Source organism: Gopherus flavomarginatus, chromosome 16, assembly GCF_025201925.1.
Source record: "Gopherus flavomarginatus isolate rGopFla2 chromosome 16, rGopFla2.mat.asm, whole genome shotgun sequence".
Classification (NCBI taxonomy): domain Eukaryota; kingdom Metazoa; phylum Chordata; order Testudines; family Testudinidae; genus Gopherus; species Gopherus flavomarginatus.
Window position 1 is genome coordinate 18,782,944 of NC_066632.1, and position 20,407 is coordinate 18,803,350.

The window sequence follows — 20,407 nt, forward strand, 5'->3', positions numbered from 1 at the left end:
AATCAGCACCCCCACATTCCAGGGGCAGGGAGAGGAGTCACCATGTTACAAAGGAAGCCAGACAGTCACTATGTTACAAAGGGAAACAAGGCCAACTCCTTCAAAGCATCTTTTATTTAACTTGTCTGTATTAATTCCCATCTGTCACATTAGACACTCTACACTTCCAATCACTTCTCTGCTGGACGAGGGACACATGCTTGGGAAGGGAACCAGGAGCTTCTTCAGGGCTACAGACAGTTCACATTTCCTTCCTTCCTTCCTTCCTTCATTGTGCAGGTCTCTCAGAGGGCCCCAGCTTCCTTCAGCACCATGCAAACATAATGCATATGCAGCAAGATCATTTAACCCCACCAATGCAGGGCCCCAGGCCTGGCAGGTGCAGAAGAGAGTGATCAGCACCTTGCAGCCTGTGCGTCCTCTGAGCCCAAGTTTCCTGGTGCAGCTGCATGCTCCCAGGATGTCACCACCACCCTTTCCCCTCCCTGTGCCTCCCTGCAGCTGGGATCGCTGGCAGCATCAGGATGATGTCACGTAGGCAGTCGCTATATACTTCCTGTTGCTGCCATAGGTGGATTTGGTCCAGGTGTAGGTCTGAATGCCCAGCTGATGGCCTCCCAAGCTCAGCTGGCACCTGAAGGAGGAAAGCTCACATTTCAGCACTGCCTTGCTCCTGACGCCACCCCCCTCACAAGTGAGCAGTTCTGTGCTCAGGGACTGAGTCCATGCCAGGCAGTGCTGAGGGTAGCCATGCTGACCCCAGAGTTCAGTCCAGAATGCAATTGGATTCATGTCTTCCCCACATCACCTAGGCCAAGGCAAGCCTCCTCTTAATTCCCCTCACCCCATACTCTGTCCAGAACCAGGCTCTGACTAGGAGCCCAGCAGGTAGGTCAGACTGAGAGGTCATCTGGAACAGGCATGATGTGCCCACCTTGGCCCTGGAATTCCAGGGGTGAGCGGAGCCTGGGTGAATATCCTTCCACCACAGGGTAGTGGGAATGGGTGCTTCTGGCTCCATCTCCTTCCCCTCGGTGGGTGGGGCAGGCGGAGTGACATGCAAGGTATGCAGTACTGTTGAACCCGAGTTGGTCCAACACAAGACATGATCTCACCCACCATGTCTCTCTGACTTGGAAGGGACAGACGGTAGGGACAGGCACAGTACTTACATCTTCCCTGGTCGAGCAATGAAGCACAAAGTATAGAGGCCAAATTCAAACTCAGGGCTGCAGCCAATGAAGGCAGAGCCCACCTCCTTGAAATAGCCATCCCAGCTGAACTGCATCCCCAGCACGTCAGGGTATGAGGCCCACTAAAGAGAGAGAGAGAACGAGGGGTGAGAGCTGTGACCCACCCAGAGATCCAGCGTTGCTCTCTGAGTGAGGGGTCAGAGCTGTGTACCCAGCCCGAGATCCAGGGACACTTTCATTTGTAGAAATATCGGAGCAAGAGGACATTAACACAAGGAAATTAATGCTTCCCCTTGGCTATCCTTCCACACTGGAGCTCGTCTATCCCATGTCCAGCCCTTCCCATCTTGCTCTCCGGGGTCCTGGCAGGAAAAATGCACGGAAGGAAGTGTCCCCGATGTGACACTCAGCCTGGGGTCAAATGGGCCATTGCTGATACTGGCTGGGATCCTCAACGGAACTGAAGAGAGCAAGCACTCAACTGCCCTTGGATTCCAATGGGATTGCACCGGCTGGGTCCCTGAGACTGCTCTGAAAACCCTCCGCGTTGTACATATGGGGCCAAAGCCCCAGCTAGCACAAATTGGCAAAATGTCATTGACTCCAGAGGAGTGATGCCGATTTACACCAGCTAGGGATCAGGCCCATTGACTCCACTGGGGCTGTGCTGGGTTTCACTTGCCCATCATCAGTACTTACCGGCCCATCGTAGTTATGGCTGTGGTAGTCAACCAGCCCCTTCTTCTCCAGAAGGTAGAAACGAATCCAGTTGTGGAATCCAGACACTTTTCCATTTTTGACTTCCCCTAAATAGCAAGGGAGACAGTTGCTGGTTAGCTGCACCCTGAGGAGGAGGCCTAGTGACCCCTCAGCCCTGACAACACTGGGCCAGCACAACGTGGCTGGGCACACACATTGAACCCTAGGGGGAAGAGGGTTTCCTCTGCCTTTGTCTGGGAGCAAGTCTGCTCAGTACATGCTTGGCGCTGCCCATCTCTCCAGCCAACCTCTGCCCAGGCTGTGTGTACCCAGCACCATACTGTACCTGAAAAGACATGCTCAAAGCCGCTGGAATCCCTCTCCTCCTTGCCTCTGGAATAAAGGCCAAACCACATTTCCTTCAGGTCGCTGACAAACTCCTCCTGGGTGCTGTAGCGCTCTGGAGAGAAAGCAACATGGACAGGGCCCCGAGTAAATGAGAGGAGGGGAACCAAATTTCAGAGAGAGGCATGTTCTGGGCCATGTGTAACACTGATAGATCCGGTTGTGTTGGTGGCTCTGGAGCTAAATGCATGAGCCTCTACTGATGAACTAAAAGCCACACGGCTCTTAGCCAAGGCTGAAGCAGACATATCAATCTCTAGCTGGGCTTGGTACCACTACAGGGAGACAGAGAGCCACATCCAGCAGGCCTGGGTTACACATGCTCTGGGCAGATCCCCTCCAGACTCCTGACCAGGGCTTTGGAAGAACCAGACATGAGGCTGCCTCTGCTGCAGAGTGGGCATCCCAGGTTTTACGATGAGCTCTGGGCCTGCCAGGCAGGACTTCAGATGCTTAGCCAGTGCTGAGCGGCTGCCCATGCACCATGCCCCTCTTTATATGTGTTAATCTTCCCACCTGCAGGGACCCATCCCGTTGCACAGCTAGGCTCCACCTTCTTGGTTCACAATTCTCAGTGCTGGAGAGAGATGCTGCATTGACAGCCCTGGGAGCAGTGTGCCCCCAGCAAAGTGGAAGCAGAGAGTGGGCATCCCGGTGCCACCAGCAGGACTCACTCCTCCAGGAGGGAGGGGGGGCTCAGGTTCTGTGGCTCATTCAGACCCTGGCTTCTCTGCTCATAGACTCATAGACTTTAAGGTCAGAAGGGACCGATGTGATCATCTAGTCTGATCTCCTGCACAAAGCAGGCCATCCACTTCTATAACAAACCCCTAACCTATGTCCGAGTTATTGAAGTCCTCAAATTGTGGTTTGAAGACCTCAAGCTGCAGAGAATCCACCAGCAAGTGACCCATGCCCCACGCTGCAGGGGAAGGTGAAAAACCTCCAGGGCCTCTGCCAATCTGCCCTGGAGGAAAATTCCTTCCTGACCCCAAATATGGCAATCGGCTAAACCCTGAGCATGTGGGCAAGACTCACCAGCCAGCAGGAAAGAATTCTCTGCAGTAACTCAGATCCCATCCCATCACCGCCCACATGGCATACTTTTCTGCTGCTAATCAATGATCAGTTGCCAAAATTAAGCTATCCCATCATACCATCCCTTCCATAAACCTATCAAGCTTATTCTTAAAGCCAGATATGTCTTTTGCCCCCACTACTCCCCTTGGAAGGCTGTTCCAGAACTTCACTCCTCTAATGGTTAGAAACCTTCGCTAATTTCAAGTCTAAACTTCCTAGTGTCCAGTTTATACCCATTTGTTCTTGTGTCTACATTGGTACTAAGCTTAAATAATTCCTCTCCCTCCCTAATATTAATCCCTCTGATATATTTATAAAGAGCAAGCATATCCCCCCTCAGCCTTCTTTTGGCTAGACTAAACAAGCCAAGCTCTTTGAGTCTCCTTCCATATGACAGGTTTTCCATTCCTCGGATCATCCTAGTAACCCGTCTCTGAACCTGTTCCAGTTTGAATTCATCCTTCTTAAACATGGGAGACCAGAACTGCACACAGTATTCCAGGTGAGGTCTCACCAGCGCCTCATATAACGGTACTAACAGCTCCTTATCTTTGCTGGAAATACCTCGCCTGATGCATCCTAAAACCGCATTAGCTTTTTTAACGGCCATATCACATTGGCAGCTCATAATCATCCTGAGATCAACCAATACTCCAAGGTCCTTTTCCTCCTCTGTTGCTTCCAACTGATGCGTCCCCAAAGTATATCTAAAATTCTTCTTATTAATCCCTAAGTGCATGACCTTGCACTTTTCACTATTAAATTTCATCCTATTACTATTACTCCAGTTTACAAGGTCATCCAGATCTTCCTGTATGATATCCCGGTCCTTCTCTGTGTTAGCAATACCCCCCAGCTTTGTGTCATCCGCAAACCTTATTAGCACATTCCTGCTTTTCGTGCCAAGGTCAGTAATAAAAAGGTTAAATAAGATTGGTCCCAAAACCGATCCTTGAGGAACTCCACTAGTAACCTCCTTCCAGCCTGACAGTTCACCCTTCAGCACTACCCATTGTAGTCTCCCCTTTAACCAGTTCCTTATCCACCTTTTAATTTTCATATTGATCCCCATCTTTTCCAATTTAACTAATAATTCCCCATGTAGAACCGTGTCAAATGCCTTACTGAAATGGAGGTAAATTAGGTCTACCGCATTTCCTTTGTCTAAATAATCTGTCACTTTCTCAAAGAAGGAGATCAGGTTGGTTTGACACGATCTACCTTTAGTAAAACCATGTTGTAATTTGTCCCAATTACCATTGACCTCAATGTCCTTAACTACTTTCTCCTTCAAAATTTTTTTCCAAGACCTTACATACTACAGATGTCAAACTAACAGGCCTATAGTTACTCGGATCACATTTTTTCCCTTTCTTAAAGATAGGAACTACGTTAGCAATTCTCCAGTCGTACGGTACAACCCCCGAGTTTACCGATTAATTATAAATTCTCGCTAAGGGGCTTGCAATTTCATGCGCCAGTTCCTTTAATATTCTCAGATGAAGATTGTCTGGGCCCTCCGATTTTGTCCCATTAAGCTGTTCAAGTTTGGCTTCTACCTCAGATGTGCTAATATTCACCTCCATATCCTCGTTCCCGTTTGTCATCCTTCCATTATCCCTAAGCTCCTCATTAGCCTCATTAAAGACTGAGGCAAAGTACTTATTTAGATATTGGGCCATGCCTAGGTTATCCTTAACCTCCTTTCCATCCTCAGTGATTAGCGGTCCCACTTCTTCTTTCTTCGTTTTCCTCTTATTTATATGGCTATAGAACCTTTTACTATTGGTTTTAATTCCCTTTGCAAGGTCCAACTCTACTTGGCTTTTAGCCTTTCTCACTTTATCCCTATATGTTCTGACCTCACTAAGGTAGCTTTCCTTGCTAATCCCGCCCTTCTTCCACTCCTTGTACGCTTTCTGCTTCTTCTTAATCGCCTTTCTGAGATGCTTGTTCATCCAGCTCGGTCTACAACTCCTGCCTATGTTTTTTTTCCTCTTTCTTGGGATGCAGGCTTCTGATAGTTTCTGCAACTGAGACTTAAAGTAATTCCAGGCCTCCTCCACATTTAGATCCACAAGTTCTTCAGTCCAATCCACTTCCCTAATTAATTTCCTTAATTCTTTAAAGTTAGCCCTCGAGAAGTCAAAAACCCTAGTCCCAGATCTATTTTTGTTTATCCTTCCATCTAGTTTGAACTGAATTAGCTCATTGTCACTCGAACCAAGGTTGTCCCCTACAACCATTACTTCCATGAGGTCCTCACTACTCACTAAAACCAAATATAAACTGGCACCCCTCTTGTCGGTTCTTCAACTACTTGGTGAAGAAATCCATCTGCTATCACATCCAGAAAAATCTGAGCCCTATTATTATTACTAGCACTTGTCCTCCAGTCTATATCTGGGAAGTTAAAGTCTCCCATGATCACACATTTCCCATTAGTGTTTACTTCCTTAAAAACATTAAAGAGGTCTCTATATCCAGATCAGATCACGGCAATCTGTAGCACACCCCAAGAACTATCTCAGGGGATGCTCTAGTAGCTTTCTTTCCCAGTGTGATTTTTGCCCAGACAGACTGTCTTGTCCATTCCATCACTTCTTATTTCTTTACAGTTAACCTCCTCATTGATGTACAATGCTACTCCACCACCTTTGCCTTTATTTCCGTCTTTCCTAAACAGCATGTAGCCTTCAATACCTGTACTCCAGTCATGACTACTATTCCACCATGTTTCTGTTATCCCTATAATATCCGGTTTCAGAGAGCAGCCACAGAAGCAGGTTGTGATAGAGGAGTGTCCTATAATGGTCCCTGAAACTTTGAGCAGGGGTGTGCGCAAGAATTTAAATTTGACCCCTTTTGGGGGGACACAGAAGCTTGCTCTCCCCCCTTCCTTTCCAACCCTGGAAGGAGGTCGATATTCCCTACCTCCATGGCCCTGGGACCGGAGAAGTTCTGTGCCCACGATGATTATTGGGGGCCCATGCCCCTGCTTGCCCGCCCCTTGCGCGCACCCCTGATTTTGCAGAACAGGTGATACCTGCTGCTGTCAGCCACTGGGAAACTTGGATGCAGCAAACACCTGTTCTCAGGGTAACTCGCATGCTCAGACAGTCCGAGCAATACATTCGGCAGGAAGGTTGGTGACCAGGCCTATCCCTTTCCCAGCAGGCCCCGCCCGTCCGGTGCTACCCCAGCAGGCCCTGCCCAGTGCTACCCCCACAGGCCCTGGCTGTCCAGTGATACTCCAGGCACAGCATAGGATCCACTTACTTTTCTTGTGCAGGAAATTGTAAAGCTTTATCATGAGCTCTGTTTTCATGACCTCCTGCAGGAAGTTCTCCTGCTCCTTCAGCTGCTCGGCACTGAAGGCTTCCCCACTGCCCGTCATCCTTTGGTAATTATCCAGCAGCTTAATGAAGCTGGCATAGGTCGGTTTGGAGAAGAGCTTCTCATTGACATACGTGTAGAGTCTGAAATGGAGAGATCGTTGGAGCTGGGGGGCAGGAACAGCCAATACAGCAGCTTTCTGGAACGAGGGCCAGTGACCAGGGACTCCAGGTGCCCAACCTGAGGTTCCTTAAAGGGCCTGAACTGCCAGAGCCAGTGTGCTCGGCACACCCTGAGAATCAGGCCCTTTAAACTGTCTCAGGTCCAGTGACCAAAATCACTGGGCATTTTGAAAGTGTAGGCCTCAGATCTTTGAAACAGTCCCCAACCCTGCTCGCCCTGCCTGCTCCCTCCACTCCCCCAACTCTCCCCAGCTGGGGCTTCAGCAATCAGAAGGGCTCTCCCTGCCCTCTCCCACCCCCCAGGAACTCGCATTCTCTAACATTGTAACACGGCCCTTCAGCCCATCTCCTCCCGTGCAGGCTCCCTGCTCAGAGCCCTGCATGGCATCGGGCCACGTTCCACCCTCATGCTGGAGATGTAGGGGGGTTGGGAGCAGGTCACCCAGCCCAAGACAATGGCGAGTGCACACAGCACTCACGGCTCAGGAGAATGATCCTCTTTGTCTTTGATCTCGGCAGACGAGGCGAGATGCTGCGGGTTAATGGTGATGTCTGACTTCTGGGCTTTGTTGTGGTCCACCTCGAAAAGCTGCTCGGAGATGCTCAGGAGCTCTTCATTGGTGATGGAGTCGTGACTGCTGGAGAATCCGTCTGCAGGGGTCAGGACCATTGCACAAGCAGATGAGTGGATGTGCAGAGCCGGGCCTGGGAGCTTAGCCTCGGGGGAGGGCCTAGCACCCCACTTTCAGTAATTTCAGCAACTCAGTTGCCCCACGGCAGGGATCTTGTCTTGATTTTGGCTTCCCCCTAACACAGAGATGCAGGGGGTGGGGCAGGGCTATTGAAAGCCACAGCAATGCTGGGGAGAGGGAGAACTGAGGCATCTAAGCAGGGGAGCCCCAAAACCCCAGTACGACCTCGCTGCTAAGGCAAAAGTCATCCCAGGGCGTAGGGAGCCCAAAGCTGAGGCACCACTTCAGTCCCACTTCAGCCCACAGGGTGCCCAGGCTTCGTGGTGGTCTCAGCCCTGCTCTGGATTATCTGCAGACTGCAAGTGCATTGGGGCACGAGCATCTCCTGCAATGCGCCTTGCACACAAGATGATACTGAAGCTCTGGGAGGCAGTGGGAGGAGGTCACAAGGGCAGGGGAAATTCAGGAGCTACTGGGGCTGAGCATTCCCAAAGGGGGCCAGGAGTTCCCAGCGGACAAGGCTTCTCAACCCTTAGAACCAGTGAGTCTGCAGGGAAGGGCCCTGGTTGTTCAGGGCAGGAGTTCTCCTTATAGACAGGCCCCTCGCCCTTGCATCTTGGCACCAGCAGGAGCAGTGCTGCTAGCTCTAATTATTTCACCAGGAGGCTCCCACTATTTATTTTTTTGCATCAAGCCCTAGCTCCTGGAGTCAGGTGATTATAGGGGAGTGACAGTTTACAGTCCGACTGCCTGACTGCCTGGGTCTGAGCTCAGGTGGCCAGCCCAAGCTGCTACCAATGTGGCAACATCCATACTGCTATTTTTAGAACATTAGCTCAAGCAGTGCTAATGTGTCTGTCTACTGGGCTGCACTGTAGACAGACCCTCTAAGTCTAAAAGGGACCAGTGTGATCATCTAGTATGACCTGTGTAGCACAGGCCAGAGACCTTCCCTGATTCAATTCCTTTTTGAACTAGAGCAGATCTTGTAGCACAGGGGCTTTCAACCTTTTTTCATTTGTGGACCCCCTAAAAGATTTCGAATGGAGGTGCGGATCTCTTTGAATATCTTAAACACAGTCTGCAGACCCCCATTGGTCCACGGACCATGGATTGAAAACCACTGCATTAGGAAAGTATCCAGTCTTGATTTTAAAATGGCCAATGCTGGAGACTCTACCACAACACTTGGTAAATTATTATAAAGTTTAATTACCTTCACTGTTAAAATTTGCACCTTATTTAGCTAGCTTCAACTTCCAGCCATTGGATCATATTAGATCTTTGTCCGTTAGACTGAAAAGCCCGTTATTAAATATTTGCTACCATGTGGGTACTTGTAGACTGTAACCAAGTTACCCCTTAACCTTCTCTTTGTTAAGCTAAATAGATTGAGATCCTGGAGTCTGTCACTATAAGGCATGTTTTTCAATCCCTTAATCATTCTCGTGGCTCTTCTCTGAACCCTCTCCAATTTATCAATACCGCTGTTGAACTGTGGGCACCGGAATTGGACTCATTATTCCAGCAGCAGCCACTCCAGTGCCAAGCAGAGAGGTCTAACAACCTCTCTACTCCTGCTCGAGATTCCCCTGTTTATGCATCCCAGGATTGCATTTGCCATTTTGGCCACAGCAGCACACTGGGAGCTCATGTTCAGCTGATTATCCACCATGACTCCCAAATTTTTCTCAGAATCACTGCTTCCCAGGATAGAGTGCCCATGCTGTAAGTATGCCTGCATTCTCTGTTTCTGGGTATAGATATAGATATAAATGCTTCTCCCAGCACCACACAGCACCATCTACCTGCACTGTGCACAGAAGGGAGTCGATGCTACAGATGCCACGGGTCGATGTCATGCCCCACATCTGAGCAGGCAGGGGGAGAGCCTGATCTCCTCACTCAGATAACCAGAGAGGGATCCCGGAGAGATCAGCTCCTCTCTGGCGTAGGAACAAAGAATGCCTGACATGCTGGCAGGATGGGCTCTGTGTGCTGGAGAGCAGGACTCTGAAAGGGACTGGGGTTAATGATGGAAACCAACTGAACATGAGGTCCCAGTGTGGCTGCGTCTGGGAGTGTGAACACAGTGCTTGGCCATTTCAACAGGACTATCGGGTCAGAGCAGGGAAGTGCTATTACTCTGGATATAGCATCGGCGAGCCTGATACTGGATATTGTGCCCACACTTCAGACAGAAGGTTGAACAATTTATTGGAAGGAGTTCTGAGAAAAGCCACAGGAATGATTCAAAGTCAGGAAAAATTGAAACAGAAAATGAAATGCAAATTTGTAGCAATGGGAGAATTTCCGATTGGAGCAGCTCACCAAGGGGCATTCTCTGTCACTTGGAGTCCTTCAATCAAGCCCAGGCATCTCCTTCAAAAAGATCTACTCTGGCCCAATCACAGACTATCCCTACAATCACTGACTGCTGGGCCCATTCAAAGACCCTGGTGGATTCTCTGGCTTGTACTATCCAGGAGCTCCGACTGGATGATCACAATGGCCTTAAAGTCCATGACACTTTGAGGCAATAGAGGCATGTAGGGCCCGAGAGGCCCTATGACACAGTCTGACACCTCCTAGCACCTTTCATCTGCAGCTTATTACAAATCATGCCCCCCAGGTTTACACCTGGATTTACTTCTGTGGCACACAGCCCTACAACTTTTCTACCACAGGCTGTTAACTGCACCTCATTGCCGTAACTACAGGCAAAATGCTGAATCGTGAGATTCACAACTTTGGAAACCCATGGCCTTTGTACTGATAGGAAGTGCAGAAGAGCAATAACGCATGTGCAGAGACTTGTCTTCAGGGAAACAGGTAGGAGCTGGCTGGAAAATGGCTGCAGGTCACACACTTTGCTAGCAACAAGTGCAGCTACTCACCTATGGAGTCTGCAGGTCCAGCCATGGGGTCTTTCTGTCTCCCATCTACATTAAGTGAAAGGAAAAAAGACAGCAAACGATCACTCAGTAGACAGTCCCAGACTCGGGCACCTGGGTTGTGGGGACTTCCCAGGGACTTACACTGAATGTGTTTTCTAGAGAAACCGAGGGTAGCGGTTGGTGCCTGATTGGCATTGTTTTCTACTCATTAGAGGACCTCACACACGTGGGCACCCACACACACGTTTGCACATGCAAGGGCACATCCAAGCACACAGACACACAAGCACACACAGCCAGTGCATTGCTCTGCTGTGTCATTCTCCATGTTCTATTTGGGACCAATAAGTGTGAGAACTGGACAGACTAATAAGCATAATCACAACCAATAATGACGGTGGAATGGGAGAGCGAGAGCAGTGCCTGGAAGCAACCCAGAGCCCAGCCTAGTCCCATGTTCCCCCAGAGGTTGCTCACCCTTGCTGCAGTGCATATGGTAATCTTCACAGCAGTTGCGATGTTTTTCACACTTGGTATTACAGTGACACTCATCCTGCTTGTTGTACCGCTCGTGGCAGCGCCCCCTGCAGGAGTCGGGATCCGTGTACAAGCCTGGGGGATAGGAAAAACAAGGTTTCAGTTTAAAAGGCAGCAACACCGTCCCTAGGACTAGTCATGAAGGAATCACGCTGCTAACTCCGCATTGTGACAACAGCCCATGCCACCCACTCCAGAGGAAGGTGGAGAACACTCCCTCGTGGGTAAGTGGGGATCACCTGCGGGGATGGAGGTTCCTTCTCAGTGACCAGCGACCTGGACCCATGTGGTCATGTGCACAGATGCTCCAGTACGATCCCCTGGGAGAGGCTGTTCTGGGCCAGGCGCCCCAGAAGGGGCATCAATCACACTCAGAATTTTGCTGCCAGCCAAGTCCACTACATGGCATAGGTGAGTAGCAATGGTCTGAACCCGCAGTGTTTGGGTCCCAGCCTGATGTTCTCTAACATTCAGGGGTGTTTGGCTCAGACCTGGCGGTTCTGTTTGTGGCAGAGTCTGCGAGTCATCCTGTGCAGAGCACGCAGTGGAGTCTCCATGAGCTGGAGTCTGCTCACTGAGTGTGGGACTGGCTCAGCCAGCGGTCGCTGGGTGGTTCCATGCCCTGGGCAGTGCTGGAGCTTGAGCTGGATGGTCATGATGGTCCTTTCTGGCCTTGAATTTGATGACTCTGTGAATGACGCCTAGGCAGCTCGTAAGCCCCATTTAGCCCTGCTTTCATAGCTTCTGCAATTTTAAAGCCAGGAGGGACCCTTGTGATCATCCAGTCTGAGCCCCATGCAGGCCTGAGAATCCCCTGGCCCCAGCCTGCTGGCTTGTGGCAGAGTCCTGAGGTGACTGCAGGCCTGTGCTGAGTTGAATTTCATCCTGAGAAGGGCCAGCAAGGGAGTTAATAGAAAGTTGTGTTAATTCCCAGCATTGTGAATCCCAGACTGCAGCCGCTAGGCATTGATGGAGACTCACCAGCAGAGCTGGCATGTGCTGTCTCTGTTTCCTCGTTATCCTCAGCAGCTGCAATAAAGGGAAAGGAAAAGCCATGACTGTCTGTAGCTGGCAGTGGAGGGGCTGAGAGACGGGAAGGTCTGAGCGGGGCTACCCTGTCTTATTTTGACATGGTCCACTCGTGGCTGCAGCACCTGATGAGCAACCCATGAAAATAATTAACCATTGGAACAGTATAAGGGTCATGGTGGATTTGCCATCACTGAAAATGCGTAAGTCAAGTTTGGATGATTTTCTAATATGTCCTCTAGGAATTCTTTTGGGGAAAGTCCTGTGGCCTGTGTTACACAGGAGGTCAGACTAGAGGATCCCAGCAGTCCCTACTGGCCTGGGAATCTAGGCATCTTGAATCGTGGTGGGACTAGGTTTGCTGCAGAGCTGCCTGGGAACTGGCGTTTCTTCCCTGCCAAAAGTGTCAGCGAAAAAGGAAACAGTTTTTTTTTTTTTTTTTTTGCCAAAAACAATTGTCTGACATTTGGAAGGGGGTGGGGGGCGGTTGCTGACCAATAGAAAGCATTAGAAATGAATGTCTTCCCTCTTTTTGTAACTGAAAACTGAAACATTTTATCTGGGTGAGTGAAATATTTTGGTAAGACCAAGAATTTCCACCCAACTAGTTCACATTTTTCAGTCACCAAAAATATGAAAAAAAATTTTGTTTTCTGATTCCTAAAAACTGAATCACGTTTTGGCCTTTGGCTTTTCACTGAAAACTCAAAGAATTTCATCTGATGTGGCCATTGTGGAATATTCCAATGAAAGAGCTGGAAAAGTGCTTTGAGGTAAAATTCTCAGCCACCTCTCCTCTGGGTTTGACGTGAGAGGGAGCTGAGGCTGCAGGCTGGGCAAGTGCTTGAAAGAGCAGGTGGGCGACACAGCCCGCCAGTGGCGACTGGTATCGCTAGCCAGGACAGGCCTACCAGGTGCAGGCAAAAAGCATGACTGTGATGGAGAAGCAGTAGAGAGATTCCTGGGAGGGGAGTGACCCGGTCGCAGCGCAGGCCAGCGACACTTTGAACTAACCAGCCAGGCTCCAGCATGGCCCCAGGATCAGGAATAGCAGAGTGACTTAAAGGCATCTTTGCCCATGCCCGCACGCAGGCCCCTCCCTCACTGGCCTGCACCGAGTGCTCCTGGACCCCAGCTGAGGTCAGTGTCTTTTAGCTGTACCTGGTGACTGCACCTTTGAAATGTCACCAACAATAGCGACTCAGAGAGGCTTTTAGTTTCCCTGCCATAAATCAGCTGTAACTAAAAACTCACCTGCTATACCAGGGTTTATCAGATTCACTTGAAAGTGGAGGCAATTAGCATTTGGTCTGGAGTGATCCCACAATCCTGTACTCACCTGCCCCACGCCAGGACTGTGGGAAACCTCTGCACACTGTCATACTGTGATATTGCACCTGGGATCCAGCAATCCCCATAGAAGGAGCCAGGCTCCTGCTGGCTTTGCCCATGTGGGGTCTGTTAGTGAACCCATAGCATGGCCATGCCTCACAGTATCAGTGCTTCAGTGTGGTATAGCTCCAGGAGCTGCTCCTGTGCCCTGGACCTGTCAGCTTCCCTGTGTAATATCTTAGCTGTATGCAAATTCCTCACAGATTGGGTTCCTTTATGCAACTTCTTTTGGACTGATGCAACACTAGGTGATAAGCCTCGAAGTATGATTCGCCCTGACCCACCCTCATATGCTGGCACAGTCACAAGTAGGTCTGACGTTTCATCTCCGTTACAGCCCCTCTGTACAAATTCTCAACTTCTGGGCTAGAGGCAGGCAAGTGATTGTTATGGTGAATATTAATTAGCAGTGTAGCCTGTTGTCCTGTTTGCAAATCATGTGACCCTGGCTCAATGCCTTAAATATCAATGAATTAACTGCCCTAATAGGAGCTGTTGATTCCCCTGCCTTCTGAAAATTGTAATGAGTTTTTGCCATGGTTACACAAATGCACACAATTGCTAAAAGCAGTGGGAATTAACATTGTACAGAAGCCAATGCTAGTGCAAACTCTGTTAGGATCATTAAGTAGTCACACTACTGGCTTGGATAATAATGTTATTCAAATGGTTAAACATGTGGCTCAAAAGGATTTTAAGTTATCTTGCGGTTTAGCTGCATTGAAAGCCGGCACAGCAAACCTCGAACGAACCACCCAGTGACCACAAGATCTGTTAAGGTACGAAGGCACCAGGGCAAGTTTATTGTTGATGAAGCACGGTACTAGTATCCTGCAGACTCTACCGGACAACTAATACATGTATGCCCATAACAATGGACCCGTTCAGTGAACGGCGGGACTTTCCATTCCTCCCTAGGCTAGACAAAGACACTCCCTCTGAGATACATCTTTATATCCCGATACAAACAAGTGACTTACTGCCCCCTGATGTGGCTAGTTATTACTCATCACCTTGTACATATTGGTTTGATCAAAACATCTCTATTACTTACTGTCAGCCTGACCTTATGTTTTAGGAGGGGTCACTGTGTTCCTGTTATCCCAGGGGAATGTTTTTGTACCAACCTTGATACTGGGATGTTCTTGATATCAGGATGTGTTTGCGTGAGTGCTCTGTGCTTAGCACTTCTTAGGAATGTGTATTGCTGCAATATCGGCATATCAGTATCAATCTGTTCTTGCCAGATTCTGTGGACCTCTTGCTCACAGCTTGTCTTTGCTTTTTATCAGTAAAGCTTTGACCACTATTTTATCCCAGGCCTCTAATACATGGGCCTATGTTGCATGCTCTCTTCCTACTACATAAATCTCCAGCCAGCAGCCAGCTGGGTTTTCAGTTCCTGAAGGTGCCCCATAACGCCCTCTGCACACCCTGGGCCTGAGTCTCCCCTGCTCTGTCACCTCATGACATCGTCATTCCCAATAAGGCAGTGGCAACATTCACATTGACTTTACTGGCAGTTGGCTCAGGCCCTTCTACCCGGGCCAGAGGATCCTGAGTTAGTGGCAGCATTACTCTGACTCAGCACTCACCCAGCACAGGGCTAATGATTGCCCACAGTGGAGAATTAGGCTCTCTACAGTTCTGGGCAGCCAGTTCTGCAGCGTCACAGAGTCTTTCCAGCAGGGATTGCTGCTTGGATTTTCGATTGTTTGTATTCACTCAGATCGAGGAAAAATCCACTACCGTTTACTAGATTCCAGTTTCTTTAGAAGTGGGCCACGTTATGTTAGATTAGTCACTTTCAGAGTAACTTCTGCCCTTGCACTAGTCAGGAAACAAATTACAAAGTCAGCCGGTAAATCCTTATGCTTCAAGGGCGAATCTAATTGCTAGATCGCATCCGGAATTAGAAAAGTTCCTTCTATGCGGCAGCATTGCACAAATGCCCTCTTCATGAGAGTTCAGGAGGGGGTGGGTTTGCCGCCTTCTAAAGCGTCTCTGCCCTGGCAGAGGCAGGACCCGTGGCTAGCTGGACCACTGGGCTTTCCCCATCTGCTGAATGCTACCTTCTAAAGCTGGTTGGGAATTTTCCATCACACCTTTTTGGCTGAAGAATCGTGGATTTGACTAAATGAAAATGGTTGTGGAAAGTGTCTGAAAATTCTGATTTCTTGTCCAAAAAAATCAAAAACCCAAAAAGAGAAAAATATTCAGTTTTTGAGTTTTCAATGAAAAGTTGAAATTTTCCATAGGAAAAACCCCATTTTCTGAGGAGCTCTAGCAGTGCCTAATGGGTTGGAGCATGAGCAGTGCCCTGAAAATCTATTCTCTGGGTCCCAGCAGTTCTGCTGTAGTGCCATGGTATCTAACAGGACAGATGAAGCAACAGAACCTCAGTGCATTCCTGTCCCAGTCCTCCCACCCCAGCCAGGGCACGGGTGCAAGTGGAGCCCAAGCTGCCTGCTTCCAGCTGCTCTTGCAGATAGATCCGGGTTTGCAAATCAGGGAAGAAGAGCTTGGTTATGATGAAATGTCCTGGTCATGTGCCACCTAATGCTGCGAACTCCTGACAAATCGTGAGTCAAACCGAGCATCTCCTGTGAGTCCGCTGTGTCCTCAGGAAGTACTGTGAGCTCAGTGTACAATGAAACCATCCAGGCCACTTGCTGGAAACCACCACCAAGGCACCAAAGAAATTCCTGACTTGGGACACGCCGGATGCTGGCAGGAGGGAAGGGTGTGGGGTTCAAGCATCACGCAGTGCTGAAGACACTTTATTCTGTGTCCCATTCCAACTGGCTGTGCTTCTCAACACCACACCCAGCCTCTCTGTCTGGGAAGCTCAGCCCTTAAAGCAGGGGTCCCCAAACTTTACAGGGTTGCACCCTCCCCTACCCTTGTGCAATCTCCCCCCCCTCCCCGCCAAGCCAGGGCCAGGAGCAGGGCCACAGCTCCCAGGGCAGGTGGGAGGGAAATGCAGATGGGGGTAGAGGGGCTGGGGCTGGGGCTGCAGCTGGGGGTGGGGGTGGGGGTGGGGACGGAGCTGGGAGTGAAGTCATAGCTGGGCCGGCAGCCGTAGCCACAGACAGGTGTGGAGCTGTCCTGAGGCTGGGGATGCAGCCAGAACAGACAGAGCTGGGGGCAGAGCTGGAAGTGGGGCTGGGTGGTGCTCCCTCCCCATCCCCTGTTGGGGCTGGCCCAGGCCGCACCGCACTCCAAACATTCTTGCGTGCCCGCTTAGGTGAGTGCACTGCACAGCTTGGGGACCTCTGCTTTAAAGGCATTGTCCCCAGTACCACAGGATGTTCTCCATTGTCTCCCCAGGTCAGTTATTCACACATTGGGCCCAGCTCTCCCCTCCCACAGCTACTCCAGAGTCACACCCATCTCAATGAGAAGAGAGACAGCCCCACATTCTACTCCTGTTTATAACCTGCTCCGTCACCTCTGAAGACCCCTATTCTGCACCCCTTTCGCCTCCTGCAGCAAGCTGTCCTGATGAAGCTAGTGCCTGGAGGTCAGTGTGTGTGAGTTAGCCATAGCAGGGCTAAGTCACTGCACAGGCCTGGTTCCAAACACCTGTCTCACAATGACAAAATTTCACCACCCACCTCGGATTTAGGACCTGATTCTCCCCGTTTCTGCACCTTATGCTGATATCTCCTCCTGAGCTAAGTGAGGGCCAAGCAGTTCCCAATCTCAGCAGTAGCTTTTCACCCCCACTTTGCTCTGTGGCTAGAGCACCCATGGAAAAAATAGTGGGTGCTCAGCACCCACTAATCACAGCTGTTCAGGGATGCCACCAAACAGCTGATAGGCAGCGCCACCAAACCCCTGTTTAGCGGCTCGAGGAGGGACTTGGGAGAGAGCGGAGACCAGCGAGCAGTGGGCAGGGCCTCAAGGAAGGCACAGAGTCAGGGCACAAAGAGGTGGAGCAGGGTTGGGGCCTTGGGGGAAGGAACGGAGAGGGGGCAGGAAGATATGGAGCAAAGGAGGAAAGGACCGAGTGGGGGCGGGGCCTCAGGGCGGAGCAGGGGTGGAGCACCCCGGGAGAAAAGCCAAAGTCGGCGCCTGTGAGTGAGTGGAGATGGCTCACAAAGTGGAAGACAGCAGAAAAGCAGGCCTTTGGCTAGTGACTTAGGCTGAGACTTTCAAAGTTGACTAAAGGATTTAGATGCACAGTTCCTGGGAGTTTCTGGGACTGGAGTATCCATTTTCCCTGGCAGAGCAACAAGTTCATCCTTGCTGACTAAAGAGTCAAACCTGCTCCTTGGTCATTCCCAGAGACTGAAGTTTCCCCAGGCCTCGAGAGCTTGCACAAAGCCCCTGCACTTCAGCCTCCCGCCAGAGGTCCAGGCCAGTAGAGCATGGGGGTGGTGCTAGGCCTCTGCAAAGGGATTAATTTCAATGGGACATAAAAAAGGAATCCTCCTGTTTAGAAAGGTTAGGTCATTCAATCTGGAAACAGTGACCTGACTAACACACTATCACGTGACTTGACTAATCATTCAAACAGAGCAAACACCCAATCACAGAGAGTTAATGCTCACAGCAAATATAAACTGTTGAATTCATTATTCAGAAATGTAATGTATCAGAATAGGGTAATATCCCTTTAAATAGTGTGTGAGCCTTCTAGTGGTACTCACCATGTTCTCCGTTTCCATAGCTGCAAGAAGCAGCCAGAGCAGCAGCCTGCCTGTAGCTAGGGTGAGCATGCTGTGTATGTTTAGTAAACCTCGTGATCTGGGACCTTACTGTGCCCTGGTGATTTCTTCATGTTGTCTTCATTGCATAAATAGCAAAACACACGAACTTTGCATTAGCCACTATCACCTGACTAACACCAGAGCTAGTCACAAACTGCTCATGCAATGTGTCACTTGGTGAATAATGGTGATACTTGTGAAAGAAGGTATCGGAGGAAAAAATAGTCATGGCCTCCACCCAGCACTGGGTGACTCCAGGCTGCCGAGGAGCCCATGGAAAGTGTCTCACAAACTATCCATGAATGAAAAACAAATCAGAGCAAATCACAGCCTGAGCTTGGACAGAAAGTAAAGGGGACATTTGCAGGGATAGGCTGTAAATTATTCACAATAAATAACTGGAGGAGCCCAGGCAGTATTTCTGAGGCGGGTATAACCCCAGCGGCAGCTGTACCCAGGGGCGCTGGAACAATTTGATTAGTGGGGGTGCTGAGAGCCATTCAGCCAAACTGTAAACCCTGTGTCTAATGGAAACCACTTCAAGCCAGGCGGTGCGACAGCACCCCCAGCTCCAGCACCTATGGCTGTGCCATCACAACACTCTAAATACTAGAACAGCCTCCAGTTTTTACCTTCTTATCAAACCCTCTTCTGCTAAGTCCTAGGGGCCTGAACGTCACAAGGAGCTGAGCAATACCTAGAGTGACCAGACGTCCTGATATTAGGAGCTTTGTTTTATATAGGCAGGGCGGGTGAAAGGATATTTCGCACCCTAGGCGAAACTTCCACCTTGCACCCCCCCTGAGCCCTGTGGCAACTCTCTGCCCCCCACCACTGCCCTGAGGCGGCCCCCTGTGGCAGCTCCCCCCCTCCGCCCTGAGGCGCCCCTCCGCTGCAGCTCCCCCCAGCCCAGGGAGCCATGCGGCAGCTCCCTGCCCCAGCTCACCTCTGCTCCGCCTCCTCCCCAAGCACGCCGTCGCCGCTCCACTTCTCCCACGTCCCAGCTTTGCCGTACCAATCAGCTGGAAGGGAGAGAAGCAGAGCAGGGCAGCGTGCTCAGGGGAGGAGGTGGAGCAGAGGTGAGCTGGGGCGGGGAACGGTTCCCCTGCATGCCATGCCCCCCACCTTACTTGCTGCAGGCGGCCCTCCCCGTGCCCCCCTGCCCCAGGTCCCTCCTCCTCAATGCTGATGACCACTGGGGCGGCCGAAGATCTGGCTGCTGCGGTTACCGCCGAAGGACCCGAAATGTCGCCCCCCAAATGCTAGTGCCCTAGGCGACCACCTAGGTCATCTAATGGGTTGCACTGGCCCTGTATATAGGCCCTATTACTCCCCATAGGACCCTATTACTCCCCCCCCAGGACCCTATTACCCTCCCCGTCCCGATTTTCCACACTTGTTATCCGATCACCCAAGAGATGCTAAGCACTCCAATGGGACGAGGCCTCAGACCCTTCCATGGTCAAGCCTCTGTTGGGAAGATCTGCTCTCTGTCATAGTGAAACAAAGCATCTCTACTTACTGCCAGAGGCCAAGCTGCAGGCAATTCCTGCTGTGATGAGAAGGATCCAGGTCTTCATTGTTCCAGAGATGCAGCGGATGAAGCTTCCAAGATGTCAGTGAGAAGGAGACTCCTGAATTCCCAAACACCCATCTGCCCGTCCCTGCTATCTATGGGAGGCTCACACCAATGCCAGGGGTGAGGGCACTGGGGAAGTTTGCTTGGATCCCTTGTGGGAGGCGAGTGTAGTGGATACGGTGACAGCTGAGTGATGCATGCAGAGGCGTGCACACCAACCTTGCCAAAATTCCATTATTTAAATTTTTTTTCTTGCTTAAGACAGGTGGAAGGCTGGAAATTCCGGCTGAGTCTACAGCTGTGCTCTGCCTGCCGCAACATGCATGTGGCCCCAGGACTCTGGTGCTCTGGTAGTAGAAATTAATAATCTGAGTACTAATGTGTGAGAATCTGTGAGTGCCCTCTCACTGGGGAGGGTATTGCTGACACTCACTGGCCTGGGCTGTCATCCTGCCAGACTCTCCAGACCTGGGCTGCAGTGTGCTGCTCCCTGCAGTGGCCAGGAGGGTAAAGAGGAAACATGCAGTACTCTTTGGCTAGTTGCCAGCTCCTCACCCTGCTCCCTGCCTGGCTGCTGGCAAGTCCTACACGATAGCTAACGCCTACCCGCCCCCCCGACCGTCTCCCAGACCCTCTGTAGGAAAGCCCCACCCCATTCCCTCCCTTTGAGG

The 20,407-nt window shown here is 50.5% G+C and overlaps 1 protein-coding gene across 2 annotated transcripts; it reads right to left on the bottom strand.

Moving 5' to 3' along the window:
- Positions 1-105: 105 nt before the first annotated feature.
- On the bottom strand, positions 106-19,902 carry ENDOU (endonuclease, poly(U) specific). 2 transcript variants are annotated; one of them, XM_050926032.1, is made up of 10 exons: positions 19,680-19,902; positions 12,003-12,050; positions 10,962-11,096; positions 10,485-10,529; positions 7,375-7,546; positions 6,657-6,856; positions 2,239-2,352; positions 1,893-1,999; positions 1,173-1,315; positions 106-634 (listed from the first exon to the last, which is right to left on the bottom strand). In XM_050926032.1, exons 1-10 carry the CDS (start codon positions 19,735-19,737, stop codon positions 520-522), a joined length of 1,137 nt encoding a protein of 378 aa, XP_050781989.1. In that variant the 5' UTR covers positions 19,738-19,902; the 3' UTR covers positions 106-519. The 2 variants fall into 2 exon arrangements, with proteins under 2 accessions (XP_050781989.1, XP_050781990.1); XM_050926033.1 differs by lacking the exon at positions 12,003-12,050.
- Positions 19,903-20,407: the final 505 nt, after the last annotated feature.